Raw genomic sequence first — 22,218 nt, 5'->3', positions numbered from 1 at the left:
AATGAAACAATATTCAAGGACCTGCAATTTAGTAAGTACTTAAAGCAGTTTCCTTTTGAGATACACAAACACAGTCACATATCACTGCTGAGTATTTAATCAATCACAGGCAGTCATTCTGCTAGTACAAACACTGATGTGCCTTACTAGCCAGAAATTCCACTTCTTGGTGCATACCCTAGTGAGAGATTCTCATATGTCCACAATGACATTCATTACAGGACTGCTGCAATAAGAAACTGGAAGAAACCTGAGGATCCTTAACTAAGGGAAAGGTTAAATAAAAGAGAGCAAAGTCATTATAAAATATGATGCAGCAATTAGACACTACAAATTACTAGATGCATATAGAGCAAAAATGAATAAACATGAAAAAGTGATGAGCAGAACTGGTAAGAAACAGAAGCTCTGGGCCCTCCCTGGTGCTGCAGCAGGTTAAAGTACTGCACTAAGAAGCTAAAGCCACTTCTGCATGAGTTCAATCCCACCCGCCCCAGAGGGGATCCACATGGCGCGGCAGACCTCTCCTGACCTGCCCGCTGCTCCCCTCAGCAGTGTACTTTCGTCAGTCAGCCTATTCTGCTCCCCACTCTGTTTCTGGTGGATCCTCTCACCACCCCTGCACCTCTGGCCTGTACCCCAGTTCTGTATGCTTAGATAAATAAATCATTTAAAAAAAAAGAAACAAAAGCTCTACAGGCAAGTAAAGTAAGCACATACATGTCAATGCACAACAGATTTTATAAGATTGCTGTAGTCATGGTTTCTCTGAATCACTCAGGCTATAACTTCCTGGTTACTTCTTTATATATTTAATCATTTCCTCACCTCAACAAAACAAGCATTGGTTATAGTTCATGAAAAACAGTATTTGAGATAAAAATGAGATGTGCTTTCACAATTGAATGTATAACCTCTTCCCCCCAAAATCAGTTATACTTTCACATTTACACAACTTAGCTGATAAAAATAATTCTTCCAAGGCAAATTCCTCAGAATTGCCCTTGACTTCTTTTTCTCAAACTGCACATTGACTAATTGGCAAATTCTGTTGATCCCACCTTAAAACATATCTAGACTCTGACCACTTCTCACTACTGTCTTGGCTACCACTCTGACCCGAACCACTACTCTATCTCATCAAGATCACTAGAAAAGCCTTCTGAGGGACAGCCTTGCTTTTCTCCTGCCACACAGCAGCCTATAAAAATTAAGATGGGCATGGGGAGCTCCCTGGTAGTGCAAGGGGTTAAAGCAGCCACTGCAGCACGAGTTCAATCCCTGGCCAAGGAGATGACCCACATGGGATGGCAGACCTCTCCTGTCTCACCCGCTGCTCCCCTCAGCAGTGTACTTCATTGATCTGCCTGTCCTGCTCCCCACTCTACCTCTGATGACTCCTCTCACCCCCTGCACCTCTGGCCTGTGTCCCCGTGCTTGTATGCATAAATAAATAAATCTTTTTTTAAAAATTAATATGGGTTACATCACTGCTCTGCTCAAAACCTTTCAAGGCTCCCCATTTCACCAGAGGTAAAAGCTGATGGTCTTACTATGGTTTACAAAGGCGAGAGGATGAGTAACACCTTCTTCCCTTCTCTCTCCTGGGATTACTCTGCTCCATTCACCCAGGATCCTTTCACTGTTATTGGAGCACACCAGGAATACTCCTGCCTCAGGACCTCTAAGTATATACCAGCATGACTAACTTCCACATCTCCTTGAGTCCATGATAAAACGTCACCTTCTATATTGCATGAACCTGATGAATGCAGCTGTGCCTTCCATGGTCTCCTTACTCTCTCCTCACTTTCCTAATACCTCTTATCCCATTCTATCTTACTGTCATCAATTTCTAATATTGATATTAGAAATACTATATCGTAAAAATATAGCACTATTATGTTTAGTTTTTGTCTCTTCTCCCTGCTAGAAAGTAAAATGCATTAGTTTTCAGTCTTTGTTTAGTTCATTAATTATAACAATCACCTAGAATAGCAAGTCTCTGGAATAGAGGTTCAAAGCATTTTACTGAATGAACAAATGGATGAATGATTACATGAATTAGTGCAATGTGAGCACAGCAATACCAAAATCAGTGATGGGTGGGGGGAAGGTGATAGGGAAGATAGGGAATAAGAGAAAGAGAAGTCATAGCTAGAGTCACTGAATGAAAACCAGATAAAGTCCCAGGAAAATGAAATGCAGAACAGCAGGAATCAAAGAGAAGAAATGGTGAACATAGTGGAGAGGGAGAGTCATAGAACAATGCCTGGGAAAAGAGTTCAAGAACAAGAATTTGGCGAAAGAATGCTAAGACATTCTCCCAAATGAAAGGCATCTGTCTAGAATTGCTCATGGGCCAATCATAAACTTTGAAGTCTCTACTGTATTGTAGATACTGTGCACCACATTGAAAAATGAGGGTCCAGAGCACAAAAAATCCAGTTATCGACTTATTATGTCACAAGTAAGACTTTCATGTAAACAGCAATACCTAGTAGCAAATAGCAATACCAAGCACTATTCTATTTAAAACTCATCAGGGAAGATTCACAAAGTGGAATACAGAGTAAAATGCTTTAATACAGAGTACATGCTTCATTATCACTGATGCAAGAAGGTGAATCAATAATTAATAAATTATTTGCTCTTATTAAATACTTTTCTCTCTTTATAAATCACTAATTGTCAATAAGTTACTAAATAAATCAACTTGAACCATATATCAAGAAAATTCAGGAAAGCAAATCATGATGAAGGAAGAAAGCAAAGGTTCACGTAAGTTTAACTATGAAGATCAGTGAATAATGCTACTACTTACATCTGGTTTTAAGGTTCACATTTTCTCTATAAATACAACAAAGATAGAATCTAGAAACATGTCAACAATCACATCAGCACCACCTATTAGGAACTGAAGTATTTCGGGCCCTCCCTGGTGGTGCAACTGGTTAAAGCACAGCACTATGAAGCTATCGCAGCCACTGTATCACACGAGTTGAATACCTAGGCAGGGAGCTGACTCACATGGTGTGGCAGACCTCTCCTGACCCGCCCACTGCTCCTCTCAGCAGTATATTTCAGTCTATCTGCCTGTTCTGCTCCCCATTCCGTCTCTGGTGAATCCTTTCATCCCCGCACCTCTAGCCTGTATACATACAGAATACCAGTTCTGTATGTAAAAATAAACAAATCTTTAAAAAAAAATTGACATATTTCACTGTATACTTTGTCTTCAGATCAATAAAAGCTTGAAAATATCTATCTTCAAGAGATATCTGGTTGTCTGAAAGCATGAAAATGTTATATTTTCCAGTTCCCAGGTCCATTCAATTAACATCTTCTAAATTTAGCAACCAAGTTATCAGTAATATAATCCATGACAATTTTCAGAGAGAAAAAAAGGGAGTGGACTTGCAAAATGGAAAGGCATAAAGAAGAAAATGAAAGGACTTAAGAATGAAGAAAAAAAGAGATGAAAAGGACATAGAAATGTGCATTTAGAATTTTCCTCCTAAAAAGATCTTTTCATCTGTGAGATAAAACAGAATTTACATGACAAAATACTCCTTGGAATAAATTTTAAAAACAATTTGGGGAGGCATAATCATTCTCTTTACAAATCATTTACTTCCTAAGTATATTTTTCATGAATATAAGCCGGCAGAAATGCAAATCAACAGTCCTTAATGTTCCAAAGGCTGCAATTGGTCCCAGAGGTGTGTATTTTCTAAAGCATGCTTTCCTTAATAGTGCTCCTTTTGACAAATCACTCAAAGGGCATTCTCTTGGTAGTAATACCATTGAACTATTTCCCAAATGTCAATTGTCACCTCTTAGGATACTGCTAATAACCTGAAAGGAATATATAATAACATCTACTGTAATTTTCTCAGTAGAACTCATTCTAATTTACATGAATTTAAAAATAATGGTTACCACTTCCAAGGAAGGTAGAAAATCAGTAGAATGAAGTCAGCAACAAAGAGGTGTCACAACAAGAAGTGGGACTCAAAGGTCACAAGACAAAGCACTACTGGGAATTTGTATTCCATAGCTTTATTTCAATGATTCAAACATGTTGGTGACTGTCTCTACAAGAAACTGTGCAGGGTGTTGGAAAAGATGAGAAAAACAAGAGCAGATCAGTACTCAAGAAAATCAAATCAGGTGAAATTTAGTAGATTTTTGTATAATTTTAAGATTTGGCTAAAAAAAAAAACCTGTCTCTCCCTCTGTTCATTTGGCCTGACTCCTTAAAGAAAGTCACATGAATAAGTGCTTTGAGAAATTAGGAAGAGGGTCAAAATAATCATGAAAAAAGAGGTCAAGGGATACGATGCCATATTAACTCAAAACTTGTAAATTTTCTTTAGTGAGGAAATGCTCTTCACAGGACATGCTCAGAAGTTGACATCCTCATGAAATTTAATTCTCTCATAATTAAGCTACAAATCAGCTCTGCTCAAAATCCTTACTTGGCCAGGTATGTGTTTCAAAGAAAAGAGGATAGAAAGATCTGTATCATGGGATGTTGTTTCAGTGAAATAGTACTGATGGAATAGAAGAGATACCATAATTTCCTTATTTTTTGACTTAATACAATGCATACAAATTACTTTTAGGTTATAACAGGACATCCATATTATATGTGAATTAAATGAAACGGTGTATTCAAAGTTCTTAGCAAAATGTTTGGCACATAGTAATACTCATTGTGTAACTTATTGATAACAAAAACTAAAAACTCTCTGGTTCTCAGTTGGGAATTAATAGGGAAGATGCTGAAAATTTAGGAAGGCTACACGCCAAGGATGAGGTAACTAGTTTTCTCTGACTATATTTTATAAAGAGCCATGACTAAGAACATATGAACGTTGGTTAGCAATTATCTTTACATACGCAGAGAAGAATAGGTTTAACATGATCAAAGGTATATAAAACGTGCCTCCAGCTGATCTTCTATAGCTAGTGAAGTTTTAGAAAGAATAAATATATATGTGGGCTCTCCCTGGTGGTGCAACGGGTTAAAGCATGGCATTATGAAGCTTTCCGAAGCCACTGCAGCATGAGTTTGATCCCCAGCCAGGGGGGTGACCCACATGGCGTGGCAGACTTCTTCTGGTCCACCCACTGTTCCCCTTAGCAGTGTACTTTGTCAATCTGCCTGTTCTGCTCCCCACTGCCTCTGGTACATCCTTTCACCCACCACACCTCTGGCCTGTATCCCAGTTCTGTAAGCATAAATATCTTTTTTAAAAAAAGAACAAATAGGCCCTCCCTGGTGGCGCAGCGGATTAAAGCACTGCACTGAGAAGCTAAAGCCACTTCCGCATGAGTTCGATTCCCGCCTGCCCCGGAGGAGACCACATGGCGTGGCAGACCTCTCCTGACCCGCCCGCTGCTCCCCTCAGCAGTGTACTTCGTCGATCTGCCTGTTCTGCTCCCCACTCTGTCTCTGGTAAAGCCTCTCACCACCCCTGAGCCTCTGGCCTGTACACCAGTTCTGTATGTACAAATAAATAAATCTTAAAAAAAAAAAAAAGAACATATATATATATATATATTATCTATATTTTGTTTTTACAAATACAAGCTGTGTTTACAATATGAGTTGGTATTATGGATTTGAATTGTGCCTTCTAAAAAAATACACTGAGGGCTCACCCTTGGTATCTGTGAAAGTGACTGTATTAGGATATAAAATCTTTGTGGGCACTATTCAATTCTAGGGAAGCTCCAGAGTAGAGAAACTCATATAAACAGAAAGACTAAACACCTAATGCCTACCTTGAAACGGATCTACTCACTTTGAGGATTCTCTAGGCCAGTGGTTCTTAGTGGGGCATACTTTTGCCCCCACCCACATATTTAGTAAAGTTGTTGATCGTCACATGAGAGAGAGATAAATGGACAGCTGCTACTGGTACCTACTGGGTGGAGGCCAAGGCTAAGACAATGCACAGTAAAGCCACACAACAGAGACTTATGTAGTTCCCAGTATCAGAGTCCTGAGATTGAGAAATCTCACTCAAGAGCAAAAACCTGGAGCAAGAGGGGTTTTGAGTTCTTACATACAGGCAAACAATCCCATCTACACTGGTTTATTTACCAGTAATGACCAGGTACAGTTAGAGAGTCAGAGCAGTCAGCTTCATAAATTCTACTCCAAATCTCAAATGGAGCAAGAGAAAGAAGAAAAACTTGAGGCTCACTAAATAGTGAAAGTTAAAGAAATTGGCCCTCCCGGGTGGTGCAACAGGTTGGAGCACAGCACTGCAAAGCTGGCCATGTCTGCTTCAGTGCGAGTTCGATCCCCAGCCCTGAGGTGACCCACATGGTGCAGCAGACCTCTCCTGACCCACCCGCTGCTCCCCTTAGCAGTATACTTTGTCTATCTACCCACTCTGTCTCTGCTGAATTCTCTAACAGCCCCTGCACCTCTGGCCTGTACTCTAGTTCTGTATGCATAAATAAATAAAATCTTAAAAAAAAAAAGAAATTAAGAAGTTGTTTCATATATCATATGTTAAAGAAGCAAAGTTACCAAATGTAAGAATAAGTAAAAAGATTTCTTTTTAAATGAAGAAAGTAGCAAATGCCCTTTTTTCCCCCCATTTTGAATAACACCTTAAAACAAAGTTCAAAGCCAGCATGTTCGTTTAGCTCTAGCCACTGCCAAAACATTCCTTCAACATTAAGGTGCTTCTGTGTTCTTGATTGAAAACAAAAAAGTTAATTAAAGTAAGTTTTTTTAAAAAGGGGATCTTGCAAATTCAAAATAATGTGTTGCTTTAAAAAAACAAACAAACAAAAAACATGACTCTTCTATGGGGTGCATGTATTCTTACCTCATTAATATTTTACTTACACTGTCAATATTTTATGAGTTACATAATCATCTACAGCTGGTCCTTCTGGCATTCCCATTTATTCTCTTTCAGGGTATCTCACCCATTAACAATTTTTCCTTCCTGAAGGGGTTTTCAGAGAAGTGTTTTAAAGCATCTACATTCTATATAAAAGGCATTCTAACTCTAGCATTTCTACTTCCACTTTAAAATCTGCTTTAGGAAAGTTTCAAGCAATGCATATGGGGAGAGGATGTGTCTTAATGAAAAATTAGATCCTCCTGCCTAAATGCTTTATCAGCAGGCTGCCTGGAATCCAGTGTGCTGTTTTATCAGAGGAAGCTTTCCAGCAAGATGGTTTATGTGCTTGTTGTTAAAGGAGTGAATCCCTCAGTGAAATCCCCATGCGTGCATGACCTGTGACCTGAGAGGAGCCAGGCCCCACCAATAACTGTCTCCTACGAAGCTGGGACCAGCTGCAGCCTTAACAGTGAATGGACTTCTCAACCTCTCCTCCTCCAGTTGGGGTGCCAGGAATGAGAAAAGAGTTGCTAAAGAGAAGAGCATTGCAATTCTCTTCAAAGCATATTGTTATGTGTGACAGTGTCTCCCACAGGTCTGTTACACCAGGAGGCCTCACATCTACTGAATTCTCCATAACCCTAATAACCTTAGTTAAAAGGCCATATGTATTGGAGCTGTAATAATATAATGGATTTTTAAAGAAAAGCGCACGCACACACACACACACACAATAAATATAGGTACACACATATACAGATGTGCATATACACACAGGAATATATATTGGCATATATACACAGGAAGAGAAAATGAGAGACTGCTTGACTGACTCATTCAAGAAAAAGAAGTAAGAAATATTGCCAAGTGCCAATTAGGGGAATGAGAGCAAATTAAGGCAAACTTATATAATGGGAAAAAACAGGGTGGAGGTTGTATGTCTACTGTATGTCAGATGTCTTCACATTATCTCAATTAATTTCTCCACATTGCTCCTTCAAATGCTCTTTAGGCAAGAATCACTATCCCAATACATGGAAGGTGAACAGAAGTTAGTTGTCTGGGTATAATGCTAGTAAAGAGCAAAGTTGACTCACATCCAAGTTTTCTGAAATCCAAGCATTTACTGCACGCATCCCCAGATTTCTCCCAAGATTATATTTGTTATAGACCAATAAATGGAATTGCAAATATAAAATAACTAAACAAAAACCAAACCATAGTATAATGGTATCAACCACCTGAGATTTTACACACACCCAATAAATAATGATTATCACAAAAAGAATGAGGGAAAAGCAGAATTAAAATTATTTGATTTTCTTTTTTCTATGACGTTGCTTGAGCATATGATAAAGAAAATTTCCAAAATCAACTCCTTTACATATGCCTAGCTGAGGCTAATCAAGATTAAGAAGAGGAGGCAGTAAATATAAGACCGTTTTAAAGGATGAAGGTGGGCGATTGTGGTTAAGATAGAAAAGTGGCCCATCTTCATGAAATTTTCTATTCTTTCAGAGCCAAAGGGGCTGGTTGAATTTCTTCATTATATCAAAGGATGGAATTTCTGCCAGTTTAAAAAACTCAACAGCAAATTCATGTCTCTGCAAAAATCTTTTTTAAGAATTAGCACTTATATAACAAACATTCTTTAAATTCTTCTTTTAACCAAAAGAATTTAATCCTGGGGATCCCTCCACAGTGGCTTTGTCTCAGGAGCATCAATCACCTTCAGTCAAATAGAATTATCCTGGAGTCCTCCTCCTCTTGTTCCTCTCTCTGGGTCTCAGGACTAAGCTGCTATTTGATGAAGTAGCCAGAACTCATGCCTGGGTCTCAGTTGGGCCTTCACATTACACTATAAATTACAAAAATCAAACACAAATGGGGCTGGAGGACAGCTCCTTGACTCTAAAGGGTAAGTGGGAATTCACATGAAGAACTGCCCTTCCAGAGACAGACTGAGAAAAGGTAGAACGGGTTTACACAGTCCCATTCTCAAATCCAAAAGCAGAGATTGGGTCACTTTGCTCTTTGTCCCTTGGTTCTTTTATTTTTATAATGGCAGTTACCTATGTCTCATAGTTCAGGGAGAAAACAGAAGATTGAAAAGTTCATAAAGGTTTTCTGAGATTGTTGTAAAAAAGAACATGACTTATAAATGTAATTCTCAGTGGGGTCAATTTCTTCATGGAGAGTATTTCTTATTTTTAAAAAATGTGAACATGGGCCCTCCCTGGTGGCACAGCGGGTTAAAGCGCAGCACTGAGAGGCTTGAGCCACTTCCACATGAGTTCGATTCCCGCTTGCCCCGAAAGAGATACACATGGCGAGGCAGACCTCTCCTGACCCGCCAGCTGCTCCCCTCAGCAGTGTACTTCGTCCATCTGCCTGTTCTGCTCCCCGCTCTGTCTCTGGTGAATCCTCTCACCCTCCGCATCTCTGGCCTACCCCAGTTCTATATGAATAAATAAATCTTTTTTTTAAAAAAAGTGAAAGTAAAACCAGTGGTTTGATTGAAATTTGCATCATAATAACCTCCCTTAGTTCTGTTTGTTTTAAAAATTCACTTCTTTCCTTTTTATGTTCTATGAAAAATCCTGATTCAAGAATCTAGAATGCCCAAAATGAATATAATAAGATTAGATGAAAATGTTATTAAATTTAAGGGTAGCATCAGTACAGTTTCTTACAAATTTTCCTAATAATGACACACAGGAAAAGTCACTAGTAACTACAGACAGAAAAAATCAGCTGAAATGGCTGATTCTTGGCTTCTGGCTGTAGTTGCACGGGTTTAAAAACAAGGGCATCTATTGAGATTTATTTAATATACCAGTCACTCTACTAAGTTATTTGTATGTGTTATCTCACCTATCTTTGCAACAATCCTAAGCAGTAGATGCTCGTGTTAAAATTTATGGTTATCCCCATTTTACAGGTGGAAACTGAGGGTGCAGAGAAGCTGGATAACTTGCTCAAGATTACTTATCTAGTTGGGGGTGAAAGTTGAACCCCAGATGAGCTGGCTCCCAAAGGACCACCACACCATCACCAGTACTTTCTGCTATGGTCCCACAGCAGCGTCCTCTCCATCGAGGGCAGCACCACTGTTCCCAAACACAAATTCCAACTCACATCTCTCATCATTTTCACTGCTTCCCTTGTCCTCCCGAGTCTTCTGGCACACATTGCTAGCCTTCTTTTGATGTACACCAAGACATTGGTGTCTCGTCCTGAAGAGGGAGACAGAAAACACCGAAATTGTAAAAAATACAAAAGCTTTCAGATGAGCAGCAAGAAGTATAAAGATCCATTTGCCACACTTTTAAAGGAAAACTTCAGCAAGAACAGACACCCCTTCAGCTTCTCCTTACTGCCAGGAGCACTGACAACCTTGATAACAGAAGAACATGTACAAAGTGAAGTCAAATACTTAGACCTCCAAACATCAAATCATGTGACTGATCACTTAAACCACACTTTCGAGTTAGGTTGTTGAACATTTGATAAATAAAATCAACTGCCACTAAGTGCTGGGGAAATGAACATATCCACATTGCATGCAGTTTACAAGCAAGAATTCCACATTCTTCAAATGTGCATGCTTTTGGTAAAGATGCAAAGAGGTGAATCTCAGGTTGCATCCTGATGAACTATTTTTTTTTCCTTTTTGACATTAAGTCCAGAGAAGCCTCATCTTGAACTTCTGTTTTATATTATTCCTTCCCTAACACTAGTGACATCATAATCATCTCCAGGTCCCCAAAGCAGTTGATTTTAGATGGCAATATAACACATTCCAGATATGACAATAGAGTATGCAACAAAATGAAAAACTACCCTGGTGTTAGAGAAAGCACTGACAAGCTAAATAGTTATAACAATAGTCACTAAAATGGCTCTTAAAAAGTACATTAACAATTTCTCATCTTAATCTGATACTTAATTATTTGTCTTTTTGGATGTGTTTCCAGGCCAGTGAGAACATATATGTGCTTAATCCTCAATAAAATCACCATGTTTAAGAAAATATGACACACCTGTTATAGATTAAGTACATGTATAATATGCAGCTATTAAAAGATGTTAAGACCAAAGTCCTAACATTTCAAATTTTAAACAATGAGAACAAGATGTGTGCTGAAAATTTGCCAAGTGCCTACAAATTATTTTAAAGATGTGATTATATTTTTTGGATAGATGTAGGCAATAGGTTGAAAGGATTTAATTTACAGAAGAAAAGAAATAGAGAAAAATATTTAAGTTATATTACAAGGTATGTAATTATGTATTAATCCTCAGTTCGCAAAAACAGATAGTTACTACACAGGTCTGCAAAATTCAGTTGTAACCTTGTTTCCCAAAAAATCAAATATAGAGGTGATTAAAGACTTGATTAACATATATAGTCACTATAAAGTAAAAACACAACCTGTGTATGCTGGGGCTGTGTGGAAATGCTTATGGACACATTGGCTATAATGCAAAGACCTCACCACACTTAGTTACAGGGAGTAATACCCTCAATTTCTGCACCAACTCCAGTTTAACATGAAAATTTAGATATGTAATCCCAAATATGAAGGAGATACACTCCAAGATGCAGGAGAGAGAAATGAGGTGAGAGAAATTCCACCTTAAAAACAACTGGATGTTTGGTTTTACTATGAAAACATTCCCTCCCAAAAGAACCACTAAATTTCTGTTTAAACAACCAACAAACTGACAAGTCCAGAGGCTTAGGGAATTCCAGAAATGATTCTGTTGTCATATTTTTTTATACAATTCCCCCAAAGTCTCACTGACTTTCACATTAGTATGAAATGAAAGATGTCTTTTTAAAGCATTATCAGAAATAAAAGTCATTATTTTAAATGTTAAAAAAAGGATAAATAATTAGGTATTCTTTCTATCTGGAAGACTAAATCCATGATTGTTAAATACTGAGACAGTCACTGATAACTGGTATATTCTTAATTGTCCTATTTCTTATACCCATGCTGTATAACATCCATAAAATAAAACCTTTAACAACATTAACACTAATTAAATCCTGTTTCCAAATTAGGTGTCTTAAAGCTACTGGTCAGAGAAGCAACTACTAAACAGAAATATGTAACGATTCTGGGGTGAAAAAAGGGTCCCATTGAAGGATATTATACATTTGTTTCTATGCCAGGAAAGAGAATCTATCCATAAATGTGAAGAATAATGAAACTATATGAAAATTATGTACTATGGCCTCATAGGAAAGAAAAAAAATGTATAAACAAAAAAAGAGAAAGTCAGAAGGGTTGGAGAACCCTTCTGAACTAGCCTAACAGTTTGTGCTGTTGAGTCATGTTGCAATTATGCTCCCCCAACATGTCAACCTAGAGGAAACCTTACTATGCTGGGCTTCATACTGGGATCCATGATGCTGCAGCTGCTGAGAACGCCGGTAACAGCCATCTCCAGCCTTCAGAGCCTGCTTAAACAGTTTTTCTGCTTCAGCAATGGTTGTAGCTTCCTCTTCAGCCAAGAGAATATAAGCAGTTGCACACCTGTCCATTCAGATAATAGCCACCATCAATTATAAGTCCAAGGACATCATGATAGCTGGAGGAGGGCATGCAGAAGGGCAAGGAGTTACGCCAAAACATGCAGAGTGGCCAACTGGTTCATGCACCCTGTTTGTGGTTGTGGACACAAAATAATGGTACAAAAGAAACATCTGTACTTGAGCTTGAGAGGGAGGGTGTGTAATGTTAGAAGCATAGGGCTCATGACATGAATGAACTCTGCCCCTTATTAGTGTCACTTTCGGGCAAGTTATTACTCTGCCTCCCTAGTGGAGAACACAACATGGAATCCATTTTTTCATAATGTTGTGAAGGTTAAGTAAAGAGATGCATGTAAAGTGCTCAGTACAGTAGCCAGCATGTGATACATGCTCATTAAATGTCAAGTAGTGATAGCAATGATAATAGCTTTTAAAAATCTTCCAACGCACAAAGTTAGAGGCTCTATGCAAATTGATTTCTGTTTACTAAACACAGATTCTCTAAGTATTTTTTCAGAATAATAAGTTCACTAAATCAAGAAGTTACTCATAGAAAAAAGCAGTGCTTCAATATCTCATTACAACTAGCACTGATTTTCTACGTCAGCGAATACTAGAAGAACCCACAGCAGTGTCATTTCTGAAGAGTTCAAATGTGATTTGGCTTCAGTAGCTAACAAGAGTTAAATATCATGCCTTTAGCAATAATAAATAGATGGGAACATCAGTCATCCAGATATCTGCTAGAAGAAATCTCATTTGGTTAGAAGTAAGACACCAACAGGTTCTTGACTTAGCAGTGTTAACAATTTTATCACCCAGCTGGTAGAGGAAGCATCATTTGCTGCTTAAGGTCTATTAAGCACTGTACCAGGCACGTAACATATATCATCTCATTTAACCCTTCCAACCAGAAAGGTGACTACAAATGAGGGGAATTCTTAGAAACTTAAACCCTTCAAGTTATATAAGGAACAATCTACTACCAAGGAAAGGGAATATACAAGGGAAGTGGTAGGCCAGAGCAGGCCACACAGGTCCTGGTCTGCACAGATACCTGTGCCTTCTTCCTCCTCCACTGCCTCCTTTGTGGTCACTTCCCTACTTATCAGAACCTTCATCTGACCACGGTAGAGAAAATAAAAAGTGAAAGCAAATGTTAATTCTACTATTCATCCACTGTAATAATAAGCTAGGAAAAGGAATCTGCTATTGTGAGATTTGGGATTATTCATTCAATTTAGCCTTGAGGAGGGATCTTATATATTATTTAATCCCTCCATTTTCAGACAGAATTAACCAGTGGGGCTTTAACCAGCGGTGAGGCAGGGAGAAAAGTACCCAGAAAACAAAGCTACATGGGGTAGGGAGTAAGGGGGGGGCGGCAGTAGATAAGACTGGGAAAGAACAGTAATGATGCGAACACTGCCCATGAGTCACTGGAGAACTACCTGGGACAGGCATCGGGAAACAATACTTAAGGCTTCAGATGCCAGTAGATAATATGGTTCAAGGATAATAAGGTAAAAAATCAAGATTATTATACTAAATGGTAGATACAGTATTAGAGGAATCACTGGGAAGATTACAGTTGGTGGGCTGGGAATTCAAGACAGGGTGGACCTAATTTGCTATTAGCTTTATTTACCTATCAAGTAATATTCTTAGCTGGAGAGGCAGAGTAGCAGTACTGGCCAAGAAAACATACATCCACGTGGAAACTCATGAGTCTGGGGTAGAAACATGCTAAGAGCTTGTGAGTGAAGGAGAAAGAAAAGAACAATAGAACTGCTAATGGTTGGGGAGTACAGAACAGACTGCTCAGCTCGATGGAAGATATAGATGATACATCCTTTTCACAACACAATACACATACAGAAGCAAGAAAGTGTGGTGATGGAGGTGTCAACCAATCAGATATCTGCTAGAAGAAGTCTCATTTGGTTAAAAGTAGGGCACCCGACAGGTTCTTGACTTACTTTGGTAACAATTTTATCTCCCAGATGGTAGAGGAAGCAATTAGGGGAACTTCAACTCTGGACCTAATTCTGACCAAGAAGAAAAAAATAGTTGGTGAAATGAAAATTGATAGGAACATTCAGAGAGAGTTACTATGTCATTTTGGAGTTTAGGGTAACAAAGAAGGTCAGTAAGACTTCAAAAATTCAAAGAAAAGAGGCAATAGTTAATGGCATGAGACTCAGAAGGAAAAAATGGTGTAAGAGTGTTGGGCAGCTTCCAAATGTCCAGCTGTCACTGTAATCACAAATGATCCTCTCAGGAAGTAAAGAGGGGCGACACTTAAGTAACCAATATGGCTTTACAGAGATCTCTCACAAGGTTGGAGTTTTAAAGGACATGTAAAAAATGATGAAACAAGGCCATGTAATGAAGCATTATAAGAATGAAATGAGCTTATAAGAATAATGTCAGGACACCTAAGGCTACAAATTGGCTCAGGCTTGCAAACAAAATAAAGATAAATCAAAACAAAATGCTAAAGACAACCATCTATTCCCTATTTTTAAATTATGTTTAAGGCCTTTAACCACATCATCATAAAACCATCACAAAAATAAGAAAGCAAAAAGACAAATACAACAACATCAAAACAAGAAATGTCTATGGTTCGTAGCAGCAGATCATAAAGAGAATGCAAAAATTCTCTAACTCTTATTTTGTTCCTAGCTCTCCATCAAGGAAAATGATTTTCAGACAGAAAAAAAGGAGAAGAAATTAAATTCTGAAGTGGGTAAAAAAAAAAAAAAAGATGTAAGATAGCAAGCAACAAAACACTTATCTAATCTAAATGAATTGCCATACTGGGATAAGCAAACCCAGGAAGTCAACAGACCTTGTAGGAAAGCCAAGGAGCAGCTTTCTGTAGAAAGTCAAGTAGTCACAGAGAATGGAGAGAAGTACCAGCAGATGAGATGATAAATGAAGTAGAAATGTTCATAAAGGGGAGGAAAGCAGACTTCCCAGACTACAGAGCTATGATTTTGGAAAGACATTCTAATGGTTATTGAAGGGATGATCTCCAAGCATTTTTAAAAAGAAAGTCATGAACAACAACTTAAGCTAAGAATAAATAAATCAGTTGTGCTAACTTCATATACTCTAGTTTTTACTATACATCACAGATCCATACCTATACCTGGCATTTTTAAGAACAATGAAGAAGTATGGACTGAATCATAGTATACCTGGGTAACTTAATAATTGGTTAAAAAACTACCAAAGGATGAAGACTCATGAGAACATGAACCTGGAGGGTGGTTTCTTAGGTCATGTCACAGGGTTCTATCCCTGACTGATATATTTTATCAGAAACATGGATGACACACAGAAGGCAGGCACAATGAAAGTGTGAATGGCAAGAAACTGGAAAATAAATATGTCGCAGGACAGATTCCTTAACCAAATAGATCAACAGGTTAAAATGGCAGGATTTCCAACTCTCAAGTGAATCTTTTTTCTAAGATCTGTGAAGAAGATTCTGTAACCTTCAAAAAAAAAATCATAAAATAGTTTAACAATGACCACTTGGCAGGGAAAAAGTCGAGGTGATTCAAGCACCAGATGGGTGGTTGAGCTCAATGACCTTTAAGGTCTCTGCCAACCCTGAGCTCCTATGACTCCAATGTTAAGAATCCTTCTCATTTTCCGAGACATCCAGAAGAGATTTCCTTGACTTCCTTGGTAACCCATAGAATGTTTAACAACACTGAGGACATTTCTTCTTTATCTTTATCATAAGTTTGAAATATTTTAAAAGTGTAATTTTTTAAATTTATGTTTTTGTCTCCCCTACCTAGGAAAATGTGATGGCACAGATGACCATTCTACATCTGGAAAAATTTCTCTGTCAAAATGTTTTAGACATGTGAAGAACTATACTTACTTTTACATCCTCACAGTATCCTAGAGATAGCCCTTGAAGGATTTAATTTAGAGGCACAGCAAAGCTACTACAGAATCACGCTCTAAAATGACTAAAACCACTTCTGCATAAGATCTCTTTTTAAAAAAAAAATTATAAATTAGGCCCTCCCTGATGGCGCAGCGGGTTACAGCACTGCATTGAGAAGCTAAAGCCACTTCCGCATGAGTTCAATTCCCACCTGCCCCAGAGGTGACCACATGGCGTGGCAGACCTCTCCTGACCCGCCCTCTGCTCCCCTCAACAGTGTACTTCGTAGATCTGCCTGTTCTGCTCCCCATTCTGTTTCTGGTGAAGCCTCTCACCGCCCCTGAGCCTCTGGTCTGTACCCCAGTTCTGTATGTACAAAGAAATAAATTTTTTAAAAAATTATAAATTAATGTTTATATGCAAGTCTAAATGCATAAAAATTTAAGTTTCCCACCATCAGCAACTGAATGAGATTCCTTTTTAAAAGCAAGATTTTCTCTCACTTACTCATTTATCTCTAAGGCTTCATGAGCTGCAGAAATCCTAGCTTGGGGATTTCTCTCTCTCCAGGCTTTCTGCATTACTATTTTAGAAAAAGAGAAAAAAGCAAGTCAATCAATATGCAAAATTAGGGACATAATGCAAGACAATAGCTAAATTAATAATAGCCTTGAGTTTAAATTACAGGAGAATATTTCACTTATAAGAAAATCACCAGCCCAAATGTCTAAAGTCATACAAATACATTCTAATTTGTTATTCCATTCTTCTTCAATGAGCGTGGAATGTTTTCTTGTGTTCATAAAACCACATATCTAAATCTTACAGACTAATCTATGGTCTATTGTCTTAGAGGTTTAATATTTCTTTAGCTCACTGATGTCACTTGTTAGATAACATTATTTTATACATTTTGAGATGACATTTTTACTAATCTCTCTTATTCAGACACACCACAAATACTATTGGTCATTTTCCCAACACTTGCTATGAACATTTTAAAACCATTTGAAGAATAATGGATTGTATCAGAGAAAAAATACTGCATGCTTTTGTTTAACCTCTGTACCTGTTCTCAAAGTTTGCTGCAAGCCTATCTTTTATGTACCGAGGAAGTTAGTGAGTACAATGAGGGAAGATCAATGCTTAGAATATTTATTATCCTAAATATGATGCTCCACAAGGGTAAAGGGCATCTTTGTCTTATAACATTGTATTTTCTGAGTTTGTTTTTTAGAACCAAGTACATATTCCTTTTTTACAGACTTGTTCTTTTTTTTGGATAATATAAAATATATCAAGATTATTTAGAACTCAAATAGTCAGAAATGCATTCTAAATACTCTAGAATAAAAAACAAAAAAAGAATTCTAACAGTCAAGGTCATGTCCCCACTCAGTGCTAGCAAACACATGAAAAGGCATATATAAGTAGCCACAATATATTTATCATTCATTTGGATTCATTGAATCTTAATCTCTAACTAGATTATCATCAAGGAGACATGATATTTCACTCAGCCAACTAAGGATTTAATTAGCTACATGTAAGACATAGTTTTCAAAATATACTCTTGAAATATATATAAATGTAACTTTAGTTAGATTTACTAACTTTGGTATATTTTAAAATATAATGAGGGGGCTTATTTAGACATACAGAATTCATTATGATAGTCTTTATTTAGGTGAAATCTGGGTAAAAGTAGACAATTTTCAATTTAATATTTTACCCATTAGGGTATTTGTAGATTAGTAATCTTGATATTGAAACCAAAAGCCCTCCCACTCAGCAATATACAAAGGATTTTGCATACTTGCATCAGCAGGACGCAGATGGTCTGAATCACAAGTGAAAAATGTCTGGTGGTCCTGGGCAGAGAGATTCATGTCATAGTAAGTCAGAGGTTCTCGTCCTGTCACCCACGTGTACCTGTAGAAGGTAAATAAAATGGTCAGACAATTCTGGAAGAAGAAAGCAAACCTACAAAATATTCAGCTGCATAAGAGTAGAAATATAACCATTAACTTAGTACTAGATTTAGCAGTGACTTAAAAAATTAGTTTAATCCTATTTTTCCTTCAGGAACTATATCAGCTGTATTGATATAAACATTTTCATGTATATTTCTGTCTTAAAAGTTTGCCAGTGTTAGCTAATTTAAACCTTCCCTAATTAGTATTACGAATGCATTTCCCCAAAGCTATGAAAATTCTGATTTGCCTAATTACTCTGCAAAACTGAATGTCAACATAACTTCTGTGACATCTTTAGAACTATGTTCTAGGTAAGCTTCAAAATATTTTGATTACATAACATATAATGAAATGAATAACTAATATAAAATTCTGCATGATACTTTGGTATATATTATCCCAATTCTAGTGCTAATACTTAAAAAATAAAAACTAAAACATTTGAGGAGGGTATCAAAAAGTAGAAATACTGAATGTCTGTTACAATGACCCCTCAATGAACTAGCAAAAACATTTGCCGCTGTCTTTGCTCTCTGAACTAGACCCATTTGTTTTCCAAGCTGTCAAAATACTTACCGATTATATTCAGCACCTCTAAATAAATTTAGTGGATTTCGCCATACTTTGCATTCTGCAACAAAGAGAAGTATGAAAATGTAACATGTAAGTTTAGAGACACCACAAGCTAATTAATTCAGGAAAACACCCTTCCTGGCCATTTGATAAGATAATTTCATTCTCTATCCTTTACAAGGGAAGCAACATGGAAAAACTCTGGGTGTTTAATCAAGAAACAGCTCAGGCAGCAGGACTTTGGAAAGTTTCCCTAATCTCTCTGGGCTGAAGTTTCCTCATTTGTTAAATCAAGGTGCATGCCAAAATTAGCTAGTTCCTAGCTTATATAGACATTTCAAGAAGTCTAAATAAATTATATTAATTTATTTCTAAAATTATTGATAGAAGGTGTAAATAGAATTAAAAGTACTTTCTGTTACTCTAAAATATACTTTATGACTTTATATATAACAAGCTAAACACAAGCTCTAGTATATAACATACAAAGAGTCTTAGATTCTTAATTAGGATCTATGCTCATAATCATTTACAATAATTTATTTGCTTTTACGTTGCATAAAGGAACAGTAATAAAATTAATAAGGTAAGTTATTTTAGAGCATTTTAATATTGCTTACATATGCAGTTATATGTACAAATCATGCCATTGTTATCCATAACATACAATGCTAGCATTACTAAGGTTATACATCTTTCTTATATAAGGAGCACAGGAACTTAGGAGCACAGGACTTAAGCTTAGAAAAGGTCAATCATTAGCTTTTAAGACTGTGAGAGTAAGTGTATGACTAATAAACTACAGTTCTTTTAGAACAACCTATGATTAAGACTTTCTAATGATTCAGAATATTACATTTCTGTGGATGAATAATGTTTCATTAGAAAATAAAATCAGTTAACAGTACTTAAAACCTCCATTTGTGTGCAGTCAGCCAGAAAACACACCCAACAATATATACACACAAAACTCAACAATTATTGCAGAAAACTGAACAATTATTGCAAGAAAACATAAAAGGCCATGGGTGAATCACCCAGAGGCTTTTCTCAGTCCTGCTATATTCAATATCCACCATTCCATCTACACATCCAACCATCACCCATCCACCCAGCTGGCATTAATTGAGCACTCATTGGAAGAAACAAACATGTAAATCATAAAATGTTATTGAGCATGAAAATAGATAACATAAAACACTATGGGAACACTATCCTTGATCTTAACATATTTTTGTTAAAATAGTGCCGGAGGGATAGACACAAAACAGAAAGATATGTCTTTTTAAAGATAAGTTTATAAAAGATAAGTTTACCTTTAAATTGGGCAGGATCCTAGTTAAAGTTTACTCAATATTTATCCTCAATGGTTCGAAATGTCACTTTCCAGTTAGGAAATGAGCTTTGTTCAACAAGTCCAACATCTCTGAATTTCATCGAATCTCTAAGATTCAAAGCACTAACTGAAAATTATGCTTTCTTTAAAAAATTCATTTTTGCCCCAGGCACTAAGGAAGTTACTTAAAACACTCCAGATCATTGCTTGACTCACATTGGTGAGCCAAACAACCCATGAATTATGCCCTGGTGGCTATTAACAATCTTATGTTCTCACAGTTCCTCCTCAGAGCCCTTCAAGACTTTCTTTAAACTCCATGAATATAGCAAGGATTACAGTTGGTATATAAACATGTATACAGATTTATGTATGAAGAATGCTAATGGTAACATTATTGCTAATAAAACAGGAATATCTAGGGAGATGCCTCTTTCACACTGAATTACACTAGTAAAAAGGTTATGGCAAAAAATTTGTCTCTGACAAATACATTACTATACCACCTGGAATGATAACATTGTTCAAATACAAAGCAAACTTACTTCAATGCAAAGGCAATGCCAATAAAATTATTTCTAAACCTAAAAATATTGCCAGACAGAAATGATATGCATGCCTAAAGTATCAATTATTGACCTGTATCTTAAAGGGTAATATTTATTTGGGAAGTGCCACAATACAGCCAGCAGGGGGTGTTGCAAACATTTTGAAATAATGCTTTTCTGTATCTTATTAGAGAGCTGAACTTTAAAAAAAAAAAAAATTACTAACATTGATGTCTTATATGTGGTATCCATTAAGTTTCTTCAGCTATCCCTGAAACTTTAACATATGAGGATCTAAGTAATTATAGCATATAAAATGTTCTGAGTAGGGGAAGAATGTGATGAACTATAAAAGACATGCTATCATTTCTTTTTTATAGCCTTCAAACTGAGGGTGCAGATAGAATTTTCTTTTTAAGAAATGAGCAATGTAAAAGTCAAATGTTAATACATGTCAAGGTTTCACTGCAAATTATAGGTATGTTAATTTCTTCTTTGCTGTTTTGTTTTATAATCTTATCTTTACAGCAAAAACTCTCTTAAGTCTGGAATCACTCTTGGAAACACACCCAATAAATATGAGATTGCCTGATGGGTTTGTGATATGGACAAAGGTTGTAAATGCCAATTGTATTAGAAAATGAAAATTTTAAGTCAAGAAATTAAACTCAGGCCTCCAGAATGTTAAAGTTTTTTCCTCATCAAGTCCTATCTCTTATTTGTGACTTAGAAGAACACATTTCTTATTCAAATTATAATAAAAACTTGCCTCTAAACGGACTTTTCATTCTCCAGTAAAATCAGCAACTTTAGTGTTCATTAGAAGTACTAAAGACTGCCTGAGTCTTTGTCAAGGACTTACTGACATCATCAAATTCAGTAAAAATTAAAAATAAGCACATGGTATAGTAAACATGCTCACTGGTTCCACCTGCAATCACCCATAGTAGTCTCTGCCCTTAACTGCTGGTAGAGATCAGCACACCTCAGCATGCAGGCAAGAATGCAGTTCAGAAGAAAAAGATGTAAATATTGCTATAGCTCTTGTTTTGTGCCCAAATTCTGTAGAACAGATTACTTCTTTTGTCATAATAGAATCATTATAAGTTTCTGTGTGAGAGACAAAGAATCTTTGAAAAAAAAGGGGGGGGGGCTCAGTTTCATTGAGGACTTTTTTCTTAAAGATTTATTTATTTGTGCATATAGAACTGGGGTGCAGGCCAGAGAGAGGATTCACCAGAGACAGAGTAGGGAGCAGAACAGGCAGATTGACAAGGTTCATTGCTGAGGGGAGCAGCAGTGGGCAAGACAGGATAGGTCTCACATGCCATAGGATGGATCACTTGCAGTGTGGTGTTTTAACCCACTGCGCCACCAGGAAAGACCTCATCGAGGATTTCTAAAACCAACCTCCAATCTTTTCCGCAATCTTCCTTCTCAACGAAAAAATTC

General features: G+C 37.0%; 1 protein-coding gene across 3 annotated transcripts in view; it reads right to left on the bottom strand.

Annotated features, from left to right (window-relative positions):
- ST7 (suppression of tumorigenicity 7) overlaps positions 1-22,218 on the bottom strand; it is a 172,690-nt gene that overhangs the window by 74,020 nt on the left and 76,452 nt on the right. For 2 of the 3 annotated variants that reach the window (XM_004676969.2, XM_012721009.1), the window contains exons 4-9: positions 18,886-18,940; positions 18,150-18,265; positions 16,841-16,916; positions 14,400-14,468; positions 12,267-12,421; positions 10,014-10,111 (exon numbers count right to left, since the gene is read on the bottom strand). In XM_004676969.2, coding sequence (XP_004677026.1) covers positions 10,014-10,111; positions 12,267-12,421; positions 14,400-14,468; positions 16,841-16,916; positions 18,150-18,265; positions 18,886-18,940 — 569 coding nt within the window. The remainder of the gene's footprint in view (positions 1-10,013; positions 10,112-12,266; positions 12,422-14,399; positions 14,469-16,840; positions 16,917-18,149; positions 18,266-18,885; positions 18,941-22,218) is intronic. The other variant, XM_004676970.2, reaches the window with a different exon arrangement.

The sequence above is a fragment of the Condylura cristata genome, unplaced genomic scaffold (genome assembly GCF_000260355.1).
Source record: "Condylura cristata isolate star-nosed mole 26May11 unplaced genomic scaffold, ConCri1.0 scaffold00005, whole genome shotgun sequence".
Classification (NCBI taxonomy): domain Eukaryota; kingdom Metazoa; phylum Chordata; class Mammalia; order Eulipotyphla; family Talpidae; genus Condylura; species Condylura cristata.
The sequence above is the reverse complement of the archived record's forward strand: the minus strand, read 5'-3'. Positions and strand labels throughout refer to the sequence as shown.